Here is an 18,588-nt window from a genome sequence, read left to right as displayed (position 1 = left end):
TGAGAAAAATGTATATAAAATACAAAAAAAAAAAAAAGACTCAAAAGAATCTGGGTAGTGATTTTGGTGCAAATTAATCCTTACGCTGCCAGGCCCTATGCTCCAGTTTTAAACTTAGCTGGCCGAGCCATTTTTGCAATTTTTCCATTGCTTTTATATTTTTCACTTACAGATTTCAGAGTTTATAAATGTAGCACAATTCCCAGCATAGGTGCTGGTCCCCCTGGGTCACCGGGTGCAAAAAAGGTACCTTTAAACATTTTTCTCCAAGTGTGAGCACCGAGATAAGGACCAGTCCAGTATCTTTGGGTTTTTATGTTAATTTAGGAACTTAGATGGGAGAAGGGATGAGTGAGATACTCCAACAACTGAACTATGCAAAATTAGGCAGGGACTCTAGAAAATGCTGCTTGATGCTGGTTAACGCTCGCCGGATGCCTGTTAACGCTGTTTTGACGCTGGTTAACGCTGGCTGAATGCCTGTTAACGCTGACTTGACACTATGACTTTGCCTTTGACTAACGAAGTCCTCTTTTCTCTGTCGCTCATTAACAGACGCAGTCCTCTTGATTAATATCAAATTGGGTTATACTGCCCTCTACAGGAGTAGGACACTAGGCAGAAGGAAAACGTTCTGGCCACACCTTAGGGGCAGTCCCAGAGGGTATATCCTCTCTCTCCCTGCTACAGGATGTCAGTTTTTTTCTGTCTAGTTAGGAATAAGGACCTAAGTTCCTTGCTGGGATCTTTGGTCCTGGCAAGATTTTTTAGAAAAACATTTTTTTAGGCAACCCGGTTTGGATCCAGTCAGACAAGGCCACGGCCGTGGCTTATGTCAATCACCAAGGGGGCACCAAGAGTGCCCTGGCGGCCATAGAAGTGGCCAGCATTCTTTATTGAGCGGAACGGTTTGTTCCGGCTCTCTCCGCGGTATTGACTCCGGGGGTGGAAAATCGGCAGGCAGATTATCTCAGCCATCAGATTCTGGATCAAGGGGTATGGCCTCTTCATCCAGAGGTATTTCACCAGCTGTGCCTTCATGGGGCACCCCGGAGGTGGATCTGTTGGCAGCTCGGCTCAACAGGAAGGTGCGGAGGCTTGTAGCCCACTCCCGAGATCCTCGAGCGGACGCAGCAGACGCGCTGGTCGCCCCGTGGGGACAGTATCAGCTACTGTATGTCTTCCCTCCTCTCAAGTTGCTGCCGAAACTTCTTCGCAGGATAGAGGTGGAGGGAATTCCAGTTACCCTGGTAGCTCCGGACTGACCTTGTCGACCCGGGTACGCCGACTTGGTCAGGCTGGTCGCGGACGCTCCTTGGAGACTTCCTCTCAGGGAGGATCTGCGGTCTCAGGGACCGATCTTCCATCCTGCTTTACAATCGCTGGCTTTAACGGCCTGGCTATTGAGACTCAGGTGCTGAAGGACAAGGGATTGTCGACTTCAGTTATTCCTACTTTAATTAAAGCAAGGAAAGCGACTTCCAGAAAAGTCTATCATCGCACATGGAGGTCTTATATTGTGTGGTGTGAATCCTTTGGATTTCCTCCACGTGCCTATTCGGTGACCCGAATCTTGGCTTTTCTGCAACAGGGGGTTGAGCAGAAGCTGGCCTTGAGTACTGTCAAGGGTCAGGTTTCAGCGTTGGCGATTTTCTTTCAGAAACCTTTTGGCTACCCATTCCTTGGTGCGGAATTTCATCCAGGGGGTGCGGCACCTGGCTCCGCCAGTGCGCGCGCCCTTACCGCCCTGGGATCTTAATCTGGTGTTGTCGGTTCTTCAGAAACCTCCCTTTGAAGATATCAGGGAGATTCCCTTGCTTACGTTATCCCAGAAGGTGGCCTTCTTGGTGGCCATTACTTCTGCACGCAGGGTGTCAGAACTGGCCGCATTATCTTGTCGTTCCCCATATCTGGTGGTTCATAGGGATAAGGTGGTTCTTCATCCGAATCCATCCTTCCTTCCTAAAGTGGTTTCAGAGTTTCATCTGAATGAAGATATTGTGTTACCTTCCCTGTGTCCTAAGCCCAGTCATCCTCGGGAATTTGTGTTACATTCCTTGGATGTGGTTCGGGCAATCAGGGTATACTTGAAAACTACGGACTCGTTTCGTAAGACGGATTCACTTTTTGTGATCACGGATGGCCCCAAAAAGGGGTTGCCTGCATCTGCTGCGACTATCTCCAAATGGATCAGGCAGACGGTGGTACAGGCTTATTCTATTAAGGGTCGGAATCCTCCGTTCCCTGTTAAGGCGCACTCCACTTGGGCGCTTAGTGCTTCCTGGGCCTTCCGCCATCAGGCGTCTGTGGTCCAGGTTTGCAAGGCAGCTACCTGGTCGTCGGTTCATACCTTTACAAAATTTTATAAAGTTGATGTGATGGCATCGTCGGATGCCTCTTTTGGCCGCAAGGTTCTGCAGGCCGCAATTTGAGGAGACCATTGGTCTACCTCGAGGGTTTTTTTCTGTTGGGTTTTCAGTTGAGTCTCATCCTTTTGTCTGATGAGCCTTTAAAACTTCTAGTTGGCGCCGGTTGGGCCTTCTAGATTGGATTTTGATTTCTGTTATCCCACCCCTCATTTGTGGCACTGCTTTGGGACGTCCCAATTTGATATTAATCAAGAGGACTGCGTCTGTCAATGAGCGACAGAGAAAAATGGATTTTTGTAAAATCTTACCGTAAAATCCTTTTCTCTTAAGCTCATTGACCGACGCAGTACCCGTCCCTTTACTTTTGAGTTGGGTTGGGTTAAATTCTCTGACACTGCTTTGTGACATAACTGACATCCTGTAGCAGGGAGAGAGAGGATATACCCTCTGGGACTGCCCCTAAGGTGTGGCCAGAACGTTTTCCTTCTGCCTAGTGTCCTACTCCTGTAGAGGGCAGTATAACCCAATTTGATATTAATCAAGAGGACTGCGTCTGTCAATGAGCTTAAGAGAAAAGGATTTTACGTTAAGATTTTACAAAAATCCATTTTTAGCTCCCTGAGGTACTCCTTCCTGAGGTAGCTGACTGTAAACTTTGACTGTACTGCTGAACACTTCAGGGCCCACACTGGCGCCCCCTTTGACTTCCATATCTTCAGGGCTTTAAGACTTGGCGCCTTCTTTCACTGCCACAACTACTGGTTAGCTGGCTCCTGGATCCTCTTGACCTTCTTTAGTGGTCCCCTTTCCTAGGAAGACCCCCGGGCAGATCTTAAGTACTCACGATACTGTTTTTCCTGAAGACTTCTGCCCAGCAGCCCACTCGGTCAGCAAGACGCTGGATCCCTCTCTGCAGCACAGCTCAACCTCTGGTCCCCTTAGGCCGACTGCCTGGACCACCTTCACTCTCTGACAGGAAGACAGACAGCCGTCACCTCCTCCTGGGACTGATGCTCCCACCAAAAGATGCCCTGTCACATGCTCCCTCAGGATATATTCCCGATCCCAGGGTGAATTGCGAAAAACCCTGCCCACTGGGACCGTCATAAACCCTGGTGTGCTATTGGCTAGGTTTCCTCCACCGTCCAACAAGATCTTTCATTACATACAGTGGGGAGACTCCCCAGACTCAACAGACACACCTGGAAACGTGACAGCTAGCTAAAAATTCAGCCCCCCGATAAGCAGACAGGACCACATATGTATTTACCTAGCACCTACCTGGGAGGGCGCTACATAAAAAACCCCCAAATCCATATATTTTCTGAAAGCACATGACCAGTAGAATAAGGCTCCATGTACACGGGACGTTGTTAAAAGTCCCTTTGAATGCTGGAATTTTTAGGACGTTTGAAACGTCCGTCCGGTCGCGTTTGTACCCGCGTTTAGCGGGCGTTTAGTGGCGTTTGAGGGCGTTTGCGTTTAGAACCGTTCCTAGAGGTCAAAAAAATTATTCCCCTTTAAAATGGAAAAACGCGAACGCTAAACGCGGGTCATCGCGTTCAGACGCGTTCGGACGCGTTTGTGCGTTTGAAACGCCGGGAAACACGCGTTCGAACGCAAATAATTGCGTTCTAAAAAAAGTCCCTGAACGCAACTGCCTGCAAATTACTGTAAACGACCTGGTGTACATGGACAGATAAGATAAAATGTAGATGGGTTCAGGGGCTTCTGAAAAAAACGCCCAACTGCTCCTAAACGGCCATTTCCAGCGTCCCGTGTACATGGACCCTAAAAAGGACGTGCTACTGATTTTTAGGGCCTCATGATATTTGCGCAAATGTTTCTCGAAACAATATTTTTGCTAAAAATACACAAAAATCATTATTAGCAGATACAAACACAGCAAACTTTACAAAATTCCAACTGAATAACAAGGTTAAACTAGGGCCTTCTAGTTCCTCCTGTATTGTATTGTAACTGTATTGTCTTCCCTTACATTGTAAAGCGCTGCGCAAACTGTTGGCTCTATATAAATCCTGTATAATAATAATAATAATAAACTGTATTGAGGTAATAAATAACAAATATTTGTAAATTTTAAATTTCACCTTTTCGCAAAATGGTGAAAAACTGTAAATAAGCCTATTTCTATGAAAATCTGGAGGTTTTAATTTTTCACTTACAGCTTTCAGAATTTGTAAAACAGCCCCCAAACCATATATTTTCTGAAAGCACATGACCAGTAGAATAAAAGGAAGGTGCTACTGTAGGGGCATAATAGTTGCACAACGCAAATGTTTATCAAATTGCTGTTTTAACTCAAAAAACATTAAAATCCTTATTAGCATAAAAAACACACAACTTACAAAATTCCTGCTAAATTCCTACTAAGTCATTGCTCACATGGGGTGTACAAAAGCATACACCCATGGAGGGCTATACAGAGAGCCATGTTTACCCACACGGGAATGCACAGGCGCTCTGTGCATGTCCATGTGCAGGTAGTCCCATTAATGTCAATTGGGATGCAGCAGCTGTAAGGACAGATCTGACATTTGTTCAGGTGTAGGTGCATGACCCAAAACGCAGACAGTGTGGGTTCAGTAACATGCACTCACACGGATGTAAAGTTGGGAGCAGTGGCTGTGTCTATACATCCACTGTGTCCCCATTTACTTGAGTGCGACTGCCTACACAGGAATGCAGGAAACACCTGTGCATTCTGCAGCTGCTGTATCCCAATTGACATCGATGTGACTGCCTGCATGGGGATGCATGGAACACTTTTTCATCACTGTGCAGCTAAACACAGCCGTGTTGTAGTATGCCCCAAGAGAATGAGACACTAGGCCTTGTTTAGACTTGTGGTTAGGGGGTGACAAAAATGTGCTGATGAGCTGCGTTTTTGACACCCACCAACCTTCCCCCCTTAAGGCGCAATAGGCAGCAGACGGGGTTGTTTACATGCTGCAGCTACAATGCATTACTTTGCACCCATTAGCAAAGTTGCTTTGCACTCGCCAAACACTACACATTCAAGTCAATGGGGAAGTCCTGTAAATGCCCGGCAACCGCGTGCAATACATGTGGTTTGTCAGCAAAAATGGCGTTAAAGCAGGAGGTGAGGAAGCAGCGGATGGTTTCCTCACCACCAGTCAGTCGCCACTGGAACATGAACTTAATACGGATCGGGCTTTGGAGGCAAGGGAGACGTAGATGCATGTCTAAATCTACCCTTAGGCCCCTTCCACACGTTTGCTCAGCAGGGAATCTGCCCACCAATCCCCGCTGAGTAGGCAGATGGCTGGCCTGTGTCCGCTCCGCTTATACAGAACAGACACAGCCTGCTCTCCTCTATGGGCAGTGGGATGTAAACAGACTGCCATATAATCCACTATACTATATGGATGGGGATACGTCTGTTTTTAGCAGATTGGATTGGATGTAGGTGGGTGGATTGAATGTAGATGAAGATAAGTCAGTTTACATCCGCCGCTCCATAGAGGATAATGGAGGGTCCATCTGAAAAACTGACAGGTGGACCCAAATGGTCACCCATGTAAAATTGGCGTTACTATGGGGTTTTTTTTTTTAAGGCCCCTTTCACACGATCGGACCGATCAGGTCCGCCTGTCCATTCTTTAGGCGGACCTGATCGGGCCACCCATTGACCTCTATGGGAAGGCGGATGTCAGCAGACATGTGGACATGGTCAGCAGCGAAGCATGGAGGGGGTGTCGAGTATCGGTGGGGGGGGCACAGTGGGGGGATTGTCGGTGGGAGAGGCAGCAGGGGGAAGCCGACAATTGCATCCAGCCACAGAGATCGATGCTGGTGGAGGGGGGTCGGTTTGTTTTAGGGGTGTGCTGGACAGGGATGCCAGTAGCAGAGGAAGGGGGGGAGGCATTTTAGCGGCCAGGGCACCAGGTTGGGTGGAGGGACAGAGAGCACTAGGAGACAGGCAGGCAGCAGTGGTGGGAGGTGGGGGGGGGGGTCATATTTGAGGTGAATAACTCTGAACGGCGGATTGTAAATCCCTAATCAGAGTTATAGGATTATTTAGCAGAGTCTGCTGAACAATTCTGTTATAAGTTTATGGTCACTGAAGTTTATAGCAGAAGGAGAAATGAGGTCCGTAGGGTGTACGGACCTAGCCAGCTGCAAGCAGTGCTGTAGGTCCGTACGTCGTACGGACCTGGCAGTGAAAGGTTTAAATCTTGCAAAAACACATGGAGGGCTAGACCCGGCTAAGGGTTTCCCCCAAGAAGAGACGGGGGAATGGGATGTTTAAGATGCCTTAAATAAAGATCATATATAAAACATATATATTGATATGGGTATAATAGTAGTGAAGCAAAGGATGTAGTAAAAAAATCTTTTATTACATAAATTCACATAGAAAAAAATAACAGAAAACATGTAGACATATTAAAATATGAAAATTACAGCGGATGAGGAAAATAATCCTCAATATGCTTGTTGAGAAACCAAAGGCAGGTAAGGTTCAGAATCACATACATGCATATATAAAAAGGAACCAAAGATAAGACCCCAAACACCTACGCGTTTCGACTTGAAACAGTCTTCCTCAGGGGGAGTAGTGGTCCACAGTTCCTCTTACATATATATTTATAACCCACATTCTGTCCAGAATTCAATCATGTAGATGATATTAACCCGGCTGTTCAGGTACAACCCATGGACCGCAAATCCTGACCCAAGAACCACAAAGGGCAGGGGTAACAGTGGGAAGGAATCAGACCTGCTAGAGTTTGATTATAACCCCCTTGAAGGGGAACCACATATATAGAGGCCAGAACAAATAAAGAGAGGTAAAAGAAAATATTTATATAAAAAAAGGGTCTCAAAAAGGAGGGAGAAAAGGCCCTTACAGCCCACAGACTCCCAACTGGGACCAATTATGATTCCAAAAAATGAAGGACTGAGCAGAGTTGGGTTAGTAACCTCATAACTTCTCCACAGCACCAACACGCATACCTCCCCACAAAAAGTAGGGAATTTCTTACTTTGTAAGAGTTATACAGTAGATCTCATGTGTCAAACACAAGGCCCACGGACCAAATCCAGCCCTCCAGGCTATTCATGTGGCTCTGCAACCTCTCTTGCAGCTGCAGCACCCCTTTGTCTCCACCACCACCTTGTCTCAACAGTTGGCAGTAGAGAAGAGGAGAGAACTCCTCCACCAGATCCTGCGCTTCTCCATGCAGCTGCAGAGAGGCTTGTCTCTGCCTGCCCGTCCCCTCGTTTAGGTCTCAGCAGTCAGCAGCAGAGAGGACAACAGAACTCCTTCTATAGATCCTGCACTTTCTGTGCAGTTGCACTTGCAGCACTCCCTTGTCTCCACCTCCCCTGGTTTTAGCATTCATCACATTCTGACTTCAGCCATCCTCTGGTCCTCCTCCAGACCCTGCACTTTCTGCTTCCCAGCTCTGCCCCATTCTTTTTCCTGCCAGTAACACAAGGAGTATATATTTATATAGTCTTACAGATACAACCATCTCTTAAAAGGCATCCACATTGCTGATGCAACCCACGATGAAATTGATTTGGACACCCCTGCAGTAGATTGTTTACAGCTGATCTTTTTGTAGCATGTTGGAACCAAATGATGTGTTGCTTAGGGTAAAATCCAAACTCCAGGTTATTATGAACCACTTCAGCCCGGAAGGTTTTACCCCCTTAATGACCAGTCCATTTGTGCAATACGGCACTGCTTTACTTTAGCTGACAATTGCGCAGTCTTGCGACGCTGTACCCAAATAAAATTGATGTCCTTTTGTGCTTTTAATTTTTTTTGAGCCAAAACCAAAAAAACAATATTTTTTACTTTCTGCTATAAAACATATCCCAAAAAAAAAGTAAAAAATCAAACTTCTTCATCAATTTAGGTCAATATGTATTCAGCTACATATTTTTGGTAAAAAAAAAACCCAATAAGTGTAAAATGGTTGGTTTGCGCAAAAGTTATAGCTTCTACAAACTATGGGATATTTTTATGGCATTTTTTTTTTTTTTTACTAGCAATGGTGGCGATCAGTGATTTTTAGCGGGACTGCGACATTGTGGCGAACAAATCGGACCTGCTGATTGGCATCGTCTGTGTCTAATCAGGGCGTGATCGCACCTCCCAGTGGCTATTGCACAAAATGACGTACAGGTACGTGATTTTGCGCAATAGAGACGACCTGTCGCAGAATATATGGCAGGCAGTCGGCAAGTGGTTAAAGTGATACTAAACAGAGAAGTGTTTATTGCCGTAATTCATTCACATAAATCATCCTGTATATCATGCCATTGTTTTTTTTTTTTCTTTTTAATCCTCCTAAGTACCTTATTCCTGCAGCTCTGTTATGTGGTCACACGATCTTTCCCTTTTCTTTGGCATCTGCAGTGAAAGATCCTTGACAGGGGTTTCTATTACTCTTCGGATGTATGCTCTCTATAGTAGGAGTCTGTGTCTGGCCACCAGCCCTGATTGGTGCTTTGCCAGTCACATGACTATATAAAAAAATTAAAACTGTTTCAGAAGAGCAATTCATTTAAATTATGAATATCAAAACACCGCTTTTGAGCTCCCTAGAAATCTTTATTAAACATCCAATGTGTATTTTTTGTGCATTAATATGGTGTTGGTGTAGTCAGAGACAACTGATACTAGCTTTCACTTTGTTCGGATTGCATCTTCATCCAAGGCTCTTTTTTTTTAATTTACAGATATTCGCAATTGCGTTTTATATGGTTAATACTGATTTGTATTTAAATTAAGCTTTTTGTCAGTTTCTTAGTGAATTTAATCAATCAGTATACTATATCCTGCCCCCATAGTGTTTAGCTATAGGAGGACAGGGGGGAGGAGGGAGGGATGGGAGTGTCATTTACCATTGTGTATACACCTGCATCTGTGACTCTATAGTCATGTGGGCTACACAGATCAGAAAAAAGGGCAAATGAAGGGCTTGGAACGGAACTGACATTTGGGCATGCTCTGTAGAGAACACCAGCTGGTCTACACAATCTCAGCCTGCAGTGGGGACACAGAGAAGATGGGAGGGACAGCAGAAGGAAAGATAAGCCAGGTATATTTCACTATACACAAAACAAATGCTTTAGTGGCTTTGTAAGTATGAGCACTCTGTTATATAGCATGTAATGAGAGTTTTTCATTGTTTAGGTCTAATGTATCTTTAAATGTTTCCCAGAAACTGTTCAAAATAAAAAGCTTACTCTGCAATACTCCTCTCCTCTTTAGTACTGTCCTCCGCATTAATGCCTTTTTTGCCACAAGATTGTCTCAGTCTTCTGGGTAAATGATATCCAGTGCCAATTAACTCGGAAGACTGAAGACATTCTGTGAGTGCAGGGCACCATGACTCACCCCTTGAGGAGCCAAGGATGCCCCCCCAAGGGGTGAGCCATGGTGCCCTGCACCATGGCTTACCCCTTGAGGGGGCATCCTTGGCTCCTTGCACCACCTCCTCCAGGAGAAGATCCGAAGAGGAAGGAGACCCAATGCATCATACGTCCGGACTATTGTTTGCTTGAATTTGTTTATATGCCAGCATTATGCAATTAATAAAGCTGGATCTTTATAACTTAACATGGAAATGCTTGCCAAATTAGCATATTATGGAGTGGGGAAAGGTTAGAACAGCTTTGAGCTTTTTTTTTACTGGTTGTCATTACAGAGCTTAACAATGCTTTTGTTGTCCATCACTTCTAGGATCCGTGTCCTCTTTGTGATGAAGCGAAGGAAGCACTTACACCCTATATGGACAGGGTAATGTATGAGCTGCTTACAGCTATGTGTAAAATGTATGAATAGACATGAACAAATATTCCAGTGTCCTTCTACATTCCTATTTGCCATGTCTGAAAATGCCGATCCAAAGATTTTTTTTTTTCTCCCAAGTTTTTTTTTTTTTGCAGATGTGACATTTTGTAAATTAATGTTCTCACTTCCACAGAAACCAGCCTAGTACATGAGGGATAGCCTCCCTATTCAGAGAGTTTGTCCCTATCTAAAATGATTCAAGCCGGTGTGTACCTGAGTATTAAGCAGAAGTTTTAGGATGAAGGGAGATGGCATGTTTTCCCCAAAACCCAACAGCCCCCCACAAAACACACACACAAACACTCCATTTCTTTCTCAAAATTCAAGCCTGCTTTTGAAAGCTGCTCAGTTCTTACAAATACTTATGGAATGTACAGGTAAGTTGTGGGAGTGATGGAAGTTGCATGGATGAGAACATATAGAGTAGTTGTTACCTTCTGAACTGTTAAAGGGTTCATTTAAATCCTTTAGCCATTATCTAAACAGCGATGTTAACTAAAATATATGTCTGTCTTCCTTACCATCCCTTAGGTGGGTCATTCTTCTGATAAAAAAATAAAAAACCCAAAATCGCTCATAATAGTGCCTAATAGTGTTATATAGCCCCAGAAAGGGGGCCTTTTTTTATCATAATTTTGTATGTTAAAAATAGCATTTATAGATCAACTTCTGTTAAGCAGGTACGGCCATAGATGGATTGAAATTCAAACATTCCCTGCTGAACCGTCCAAATTTCAATCCAACCTCTGAAATGAAAAATTAGCAATGCATATCCTTCTAAAATGTGTGCTTGCCCCGATCCAAAGCACCTAGTGTGATTGCTGTGTGATCTTTTATTCCTCTGCTATCTGTATGTTGCCTGGGGGGGGGGGGGCTGCCTCCCCTGGCTACAGCAGTTAATTGGCAGGCTCAGCTCTCCATGTTCCCTTAAAGGATTGTTTAGAGGGGAGTATGTCTATTCCTTCCACCCAGGTCTCAGGTTACACTCAGCTCCCTGCTCTATGCTGTGCAGTGTGTGACATCAGATCCCCAATCCCCTGCCTGGTGATGATCAGAAATGCTGTGTAAGTTGGGCTCTATGTAAATGGGTACAATTTATGTAGGAGGATTTGATTAATCTCTGTATATCACCTGAGGCCAGATGTTTCACTTGGCGTAGTGTATGTAAGGGTTTACAACCACTTTAATCTCAATGCCTGAGCAAAGCTGACTGCTGGTCTTCTATCTCTGCAAGTGCTCTGATCTGCTACTTTGGTTTCCCCTCCCCTTGTCTATGGCAGCCTTTATCAACCAGGGTGCCCAGGCACCCTGGGGTGCCTTGAGGTTTCTTCAGGGGTGCCCTGGCAAAATGCCTAAAAACTGATCAAACATTGTATACAAGCCAGCAGGTGGATCAAGCCTGTCTTTTAGTTACACAAAGCCATGGTCATTATGCACCATGGAATCCTAACAGCCAATGACATCATCAGTCAAAAAGGAGGCTATCTGATGCCTCCACAGCATCCTTGTTTGACATTAGCTGACTTATGGAGAGAAATTGAGGGAGAAGAGAAACATTGGAATACTAGTCAGTACCAGTGTGCTAAAGTGTATCTGCTTTGGAATAATAAATCACCTGCTGGGTGTCCTATGTGTGGATGTTGCTGCATTATGTAAAGCTATTAGAAGAGTTTTTTACATTTTAGAATGGGGTGCCTTGAAATTGTCCATAATTTTAAATAGGGATGCACCGAATATTCGGCGGCCGAACATTATTCGGCCGAAAATAGAGAAAATAGCACTTTCAGTGTTCGGCCGAATAAGTCAAAAGGCCGAATAATTTTGTGCCGAACAATGTCAGCTTCCGCCCGGACCGCTCCCCTTCCTCATTGCGGCTCCCGGCTCCCTTCTCACATGCCGGTGTCCTGTCCGGCCGCGAGTAGGGGGTGTGACGTCACGCGCGCGTCCCGCCCCCTGCTCCTGACTGCGGCTCCTTCACACTAGGTCCAGCGAGCGTGACACTATGTGCACGCCCCGCCCCCCTGTTCGCGGCTTTTGGCTCCGACCTGGCTGCAGTTCAGGTATGTGGAGCTGAGCACATTTGGGGGAGAATACGGTAGCTGCACAAGCATTAGTGTGCAGACTGCCATATGTTGTTGCCACTTGCCATGCTCATTACATTAGAGTGCCCTATAAAGTGCCCCTTAAAAAAAAAAAAAGAAAAAAAATGTGCCCAACAGAGTGCTCCCTTGACATAAAATGTGGCCATCAGCGTGCCCCTTATTTTATGCTAAGGGACATGCTGATGAGCATATTTTATGTTAAGGGGCACTCTGATGGGCATATTTTATGTTAAGAGCAACGCTGATTTAAATGTTTTGTTTTGCCCATCAGAGTGCCCCCTAACATAAAATGTGCCCATCAGCGTGCCCCCTAAAAATTGGCAAAATAAATGGAAAAAATGCGAAACACCGCGTTCGGTATTCGGCCTTAGGCCTTCGGCCAAGCATTTCATTATTATTCGGCTTCGGCCAAGAATTTCTTTTCGGTGCATCCCTAATTTTAAAGGGTGTCTCCACTAGAAAAAGGTTGAGAAACACTGGTCTATGGTATTGACTCTTCATCTCTTTAGGGTCCTTTCACACGGCCTGCATCCGCCGACGGAGCCGTTCTGCTCAGCGGGGGATCGATCCGCTGATCCCCGCTAAGCAGGCGGATGACGGCCTCGTCTCCGCTCTGTGTGCGTAGACAGAGCTGTCAGATCCCCGCTGTCCTCTATGGGGGAATCTGATGAGAACGTACCGCCTATCCGTTCTCGTCCGATCCACTGGACGGATGGAAATGTACCATTTTAAGAAAAAAAGGATTGATTTTTCGATCGATTGACCAACTTTGATCCAAGAGAGGTGACCCGGAAAAGGTATACTGCACATTAGACCAGGCTTAATTGCTTTGTCACTGGAGCTGAGGTGAGGACCCATTCACACAGGGTGCTTGAGGTGAAGGTGCGATTCACCACGGAGGATTTGCTCTGATACACTTTTTCACTTTGAAAGTGGACTGTTTATTTGATCATTTTTTTTACTTTTAAGTGGTTTATTTATTTGATCACGGAAGTGATCGTTACCAGCACTATTGTCACTTTTTTGAGTGTATGTGGTTTAACTAATTACATGAAATATTTGAAATTATATATGAATTTTGGCATTTTATATATCTATATTTCACTATTTTGGTCACAATTTTGCCAGATTTTTTTAAACACCTGATAATCCAGCACTTACGATTAATTGAAGATTAGCACATGATAATTTATTTATATATACTCTGGAAGCACTTTAATTGTGCGGCACTAGTGATTTATTTAGTTGCAAAATGTTGTTCCAGCATTTCCTTGTTGAGACCACTTAGTTATCATTTTTTGCTGCCCTGTCCCAACTTTTCTGAGACGTGTTACATAGTTAGTCAGGTTGAAAAAAAGACACAAGTCCATCCGGTTCAACCAAAAAAAAAAAACAGTATTGAAAACCCAACCATACAATCCCATATACACAATCCTATACCCGCTGTTGATCCAGAGGAAGGCGAAAATATACCCCAGCAAAGCATGATCCAATTTGCTACAGCAGGGGAAAAAAATTCCTTCCTGATCCCCGAGAGGCAATCGGATATTCCCTGGATCAACTTTACCTAAAAAAATTTTTAGTACCCATTTATATTATGTACACCTAGGAAAGAATCCAGGCCTTTTTTAAAGCAATCTAGTGAGCTGTCCAGAACTACCTCTGGAGGGAGTCTATTCCACATTTTCACAGCTCTTACGGTGAAGAAACCTTTCCATATTTGGAGACGAAATCTGTTTTCCTGTAGACGTAAAGAGTGCCCCCTTGTCCTCTGTGTTGACCTTAAAGTGAACAACTCAACACCAAGTTCACTATATGGACCCCTTATGTATTTATACATGTTGATCACATCCCCCTTAATCTCCTCTTTTCAAGAGAGAATACATTCAGTTCCTCTAATCTTTTCTTATAGCTGAGCTCCTCCATGCCTCTTATCAGTTTGGTTGTCCTTCTCTGCACTTTCTCCAGTTCCCCGATATCCTTTTTAAGAACTGGTGTCCAAAACTGAACTGCATATTCCAGATGAGGTCTTACTAAAGATTTGTACAGGGGCAAAATTATATCTCTCTCTCTGGAGTCCATGCCTCTGTTAACCACTTAAGCCCCGGAAGATTTTACCCCCTTCCTGACCAGGGCCTATTTTGCGATTCGGCACTGCGTGACTTTAACGGACAATTGCGCGGTCGTGCGACGCTGTACCTAAATGAATTTGACATCTTTTTTTCCCCCCACAAACAGAGCTTTCTTTTGGTGGTATTTGATCACCTGTGCAATTTTTTTATCATGCGCTATAAACAAAAAAAGAGCGTCAATTTTGCAAAAATAACAATATTTTTCACATTTTTTTATATGAAATTCCCCCCAAAAAAATGGAAAAATCTAAATTTTTTAACATTTTAGGCCAATTTGTTTTATGCTACATATGTTTGGTAAAAAAAAAATCACAATAAGCGTATTTTGATTGGTTTGCGCAAAAGTTATTGCGTTTACTAACTAAGGGAAAGATTTTTGTCATTTTTTTTAACGTGTAATGGCGGCGATCTGCGATTTTTTTTGCGGTACTGCGACATTGCGGCGGACAGATCGGACCCTTGATTGACATTTTTGACACTTTTGGGGTTACCAGTGACATTACTACAGTAATCAGTGCTATACATATGCACTGTTACTGTAAAATGACACTGGCGGTGAAGGGGTTAACTTTTTTTTGAGAGGGAGGGGTTATGTGTGTCCCTAGGGGCGTGATTCTAACTGTGATTGGCTGTGGCTTGAGGTGTAGGAACAGTGATCAACGGTCTTACATTGTAGAACCGTATGATCATTATTCTTACACAGGGGAGAATGAGAGGCGGCTTGCCTGCCTTTCTCCTGCTCTAACGGACGATCGCAAGTGACCAGCGGACATCGGGTCCGCCGGGCACACGCGCGGGGGGGTCCGTGACCGTGCGGGAGCGCGCCTCCGGTGGCACGCGCTCGCTCCCTAGACCCTCACAGGCTAGCGACGTAGCCCTACGTCGCTTTGCCTGTGAGGGGCTGACCGCCGCAGTAAATAGTCGCGTGGCGGTCGGCAAACGGTTAATACAAGAAAGGACTTTGCTTGCTTTGGAAACAGCAGCTTGGCATCGCATGCTATTATTAAGCTTATGATCTACCAGAACACCCAGATCCTTCTCCGCTGAGGTCAGCTTGTAAGTTGGAGACATCCTGTTATATTAAGTTATTCCACTGCAAAGCTTGGTGTCATCTGCAAAGACTGAAATGCTACTTTTAATCCCAGACCCTATATCATTTATAAAGATATTAAAAAGTAAGGGTCCCAACACTGAACCTTGGGGTACACCACTGATGACTTTAGACCATTCAGAGTAAGGATCATTAACCACTACTCTACAAGGCCATACATAGCTCAAATTTTGGTTGAAATTCAGGACATATAGGCATACTACGATAATTAGGCAGCAGATCAGGGCAGGCCATAAACAAAGAAACAGAAATCTAAAATAAATTTAAATCATTAAGGGTCCTTTCACACGAACAATCCGATTGGATCCGCCTGTCAGTTTTTCAGGTGGACCTGATCGGATGCTCCATGCATCTCTATGAGGCAGCGGATATCAGCGGAGACAGATGTCTCCGCTGACACCCGCTGCTATCCGCTTCCAATTCTGTCAGTGAAATCCAGACGGATGGAAACCCTATTTTTCTCAGTTTAAATATTTAATATTTTTTTATTTTTTTTATTGTGAATAAAATATGGGTTTAGGAGATTTGCAAATCATTGCTTTCTCTTTTTATTAAATTTACATAGCGCCCCAACTTTTTCAGAATTCGTTTTGCACTCTGCCTTATCTTGTGTGAAGTTGGTTGCAGTCCTAAAGCGATTCTAAAGAATTTGTTTTTATTAACAAACATGTCATACTGGCCCCTGCTCATTGACACACACAGCACGGCTTAGCCCTGCCCCCAACTCTCTCTTTACTGGTAGTGATTGGCAACAGCAGGAGCCAATAGCTCCCGCTGCTGCCTCTATCTCCAGTGAGGAGAGAGAGAGGGAGAGAGTTGCTGCTCTCGGGCACAGTGGATCAAGATCAAACTCAGGTAAGTATAAGGGGGGCTTGGGGAGCTACACACAAAAGGTTTTTACGTTATTGCAGAGAATGCTTTAGGGTAAAACCATTCTACCTTTATAACCACCCTAAAGTTGTTTCTGTTGTTCCCTCTTAGTGACACACTGTATCCACCTAACAACAAAGCTACTGCAGTTAAAAAGGATTTTAATTCTCAAAGCCACCAGTGTAGAGATTGTATAAGAAGGGTTTTTTTTTGGGAGGGGGAATTGGAGAGGGCCTTTAGTGTTAGCAGCTACTGTTAAAAGCTAAAACCCCTTTCAATCTAGAATGCATATTTTAGCCAGTAGATCATAGCATATTCTGAGTCAGGGGCGTCACTACAGGGGTTGCAATTACATCCAGGCCCCATGCTCCAGGGGGCCTGTGCAGTTCCCCTGTACATCTGGATGGGAGGGGTGGCGGGGGCAGCATGTAGAGAAATCACTGTCCTCCTCCTTTTTCTTCCTGTAGCTGCAGGAGGAAAATGGAGGAGATTGGTTCCTCTGCATGCTGCCCCTGCCACTCCTCCTATCACTTGTGTTCTGCTGTCTCTGGGCCCCCCCTGTGTGCTCCCCTGGTCCCCCCCACCCCCCACTGTGCCCCCCCCCCCCCACTGTGCTCCCTCCCCTCTCCTACCGGCTGCTGCAGGGCATGTGTCAAAGTAGTGAACCAGGAAGTGGTCGGTAAATATGTAATTTCCCAGCTCCTTCCTTTTCTGAATGGACAGAGTCATAGTCAGTGACAATGTAAAAAAATAAAATGAGAAAAAATAATACAAATAAAATACCAAAAAATAAAAACTACTGACACCAGTGGGTGAACTACCAGGATCGCAAAGGTCACACTTGCACCCGGGCCCTGGCATTTCACCAGTGGGCCCCAAGATTGTAGGAAGGGGGCCCACTGCAGAACTTGTAAAAGGGTCCTGCTGCGGGACCGTAATAAAGGGCCCCGCAATGAGAGTAAAGGCCCCCAGAATCAGTGGGTAGAGCCCCAGGCTTGAAGGCAAGGGCCCCGGCCAGGGGGCCCTTCATGGTTTCTTGCACTGGGCCCCTGAAGGTTCTAGTTACGCCTCTGTTCTGAGTGATTCTTTTGCTTTGACATCTCCATCCTTATTACTTGTTTTCCATGAAAAATTACCTTTTACAAGGTTTTAATAATTCTCATTTTAGGTATATTAGTTCTAGTATAAATCTTAGAGATAATTGTATGAAATATCACACAGGTAATGTAGCAATGGGCAGAAATCAAAATTACAGTGTTTATGTGTATATATATATATATTTATATTTCATCTTAATGTGGACTGTTTTAAAATGGGAAAACAGTGATTAATTAAGACAGTTTTATTGGATGCCATATAATAATAAAATGTAAATATTAAAAACCGAAAATCTCAGTGGGACTGATACATTGTATTTGTAAATAGAAATTGCCTCCATGGATCGAATTCCACATATTCTTCTCTGCTCTAATCATATTTTGTCTTCTTATTTAAACACATATTTCACAGTGTGTGTCTGTGTGATGGCTCAGATTTCTACGCTCAAGTCCCAGTATATTTTGTTTTCCGAGCAGAGACTACAAGAGTAATTTGATATTTTAATGGAAATCAAAAGTCACAGTGAATTATTGGTGATGATTGCTGGAATTGAGGAATTTAAGTTGATAGTTTCCTGACACAAAAAGCTGCCACATTTCTCAACTACTTGATTAGCATTTGGATGTCTTTTACACTGTATAGATGAAAATGTAGCACATTGTCAGAGATGGAAGGAAGCGGTGCTGAAGAGCCTCTACCATATGTTTATTATCTTTCCCTTAAGTGTATGATGTCAAAGAAATGCTGGATTTTATAGAGACATCAGATTTAATGGAGATTTAATAAACAAATAATTATGACCAGTGTGGTACTGTCTAAGACCCCTTTCACACTTGTGTGACTTGTCTTGCGATTTGGGACTGCAAAGTTGCATGACAAGTCCTACTCCATGGTTTTCAATGAGTACCGTTCATATCTGTACGACTTCAAAGTAGTCCCTGCACTACTTTGGGACGATTTTAATGCGTTTTGAGGTCCAAAGACATAGGCATTACTTCAAGTCCAGTCAAAATCGCGGCAACAAAAGCGTGGTAAAATCGTGCGACTTTTA

General features: G+C 44.3%; 1 protein-coding gene across 2 annotated transcripts in view; it reads left to right on the top strand.

The window, feature by feature from the left end:
• LOC309544730 (glutaredoxin-like protein C5orf63 homolog) overlaps positions 1-18,588 on the top strand; it is a 112,684-nt gene that overhangs the window by 57,161 nt on the left and 36,935 nt on the right. For both annotated transcript variants that reach the window (XM_082243698.1, XM_082243699.1), the window contains exon 3: positions 10,114-10,170. In XM_082243698.1, the coding sequence (XP_082099824.1) occupies positions 10,114-10,170 (57 nt within the window). The remainder of the gene's footprint in view (positions 1-10,113; positions 10,171-18,588) is intronic.

This window comes from Pelophylax lessonae, assembly GCF_965119305.1.
Source record: "Pelophylax lessonae genome assembly, chromosome: 1".
Classification (NCBI taxonomy): domain Eukaryota; kingdom Metazoa; phylum Chordata; class Amphibia; order Anura; family Ranidae; genus Pelophylax; species Pelophylax lessonae.
This window is presented reverse-complemented; position numbering and strand designations above follow the sequence as displayed.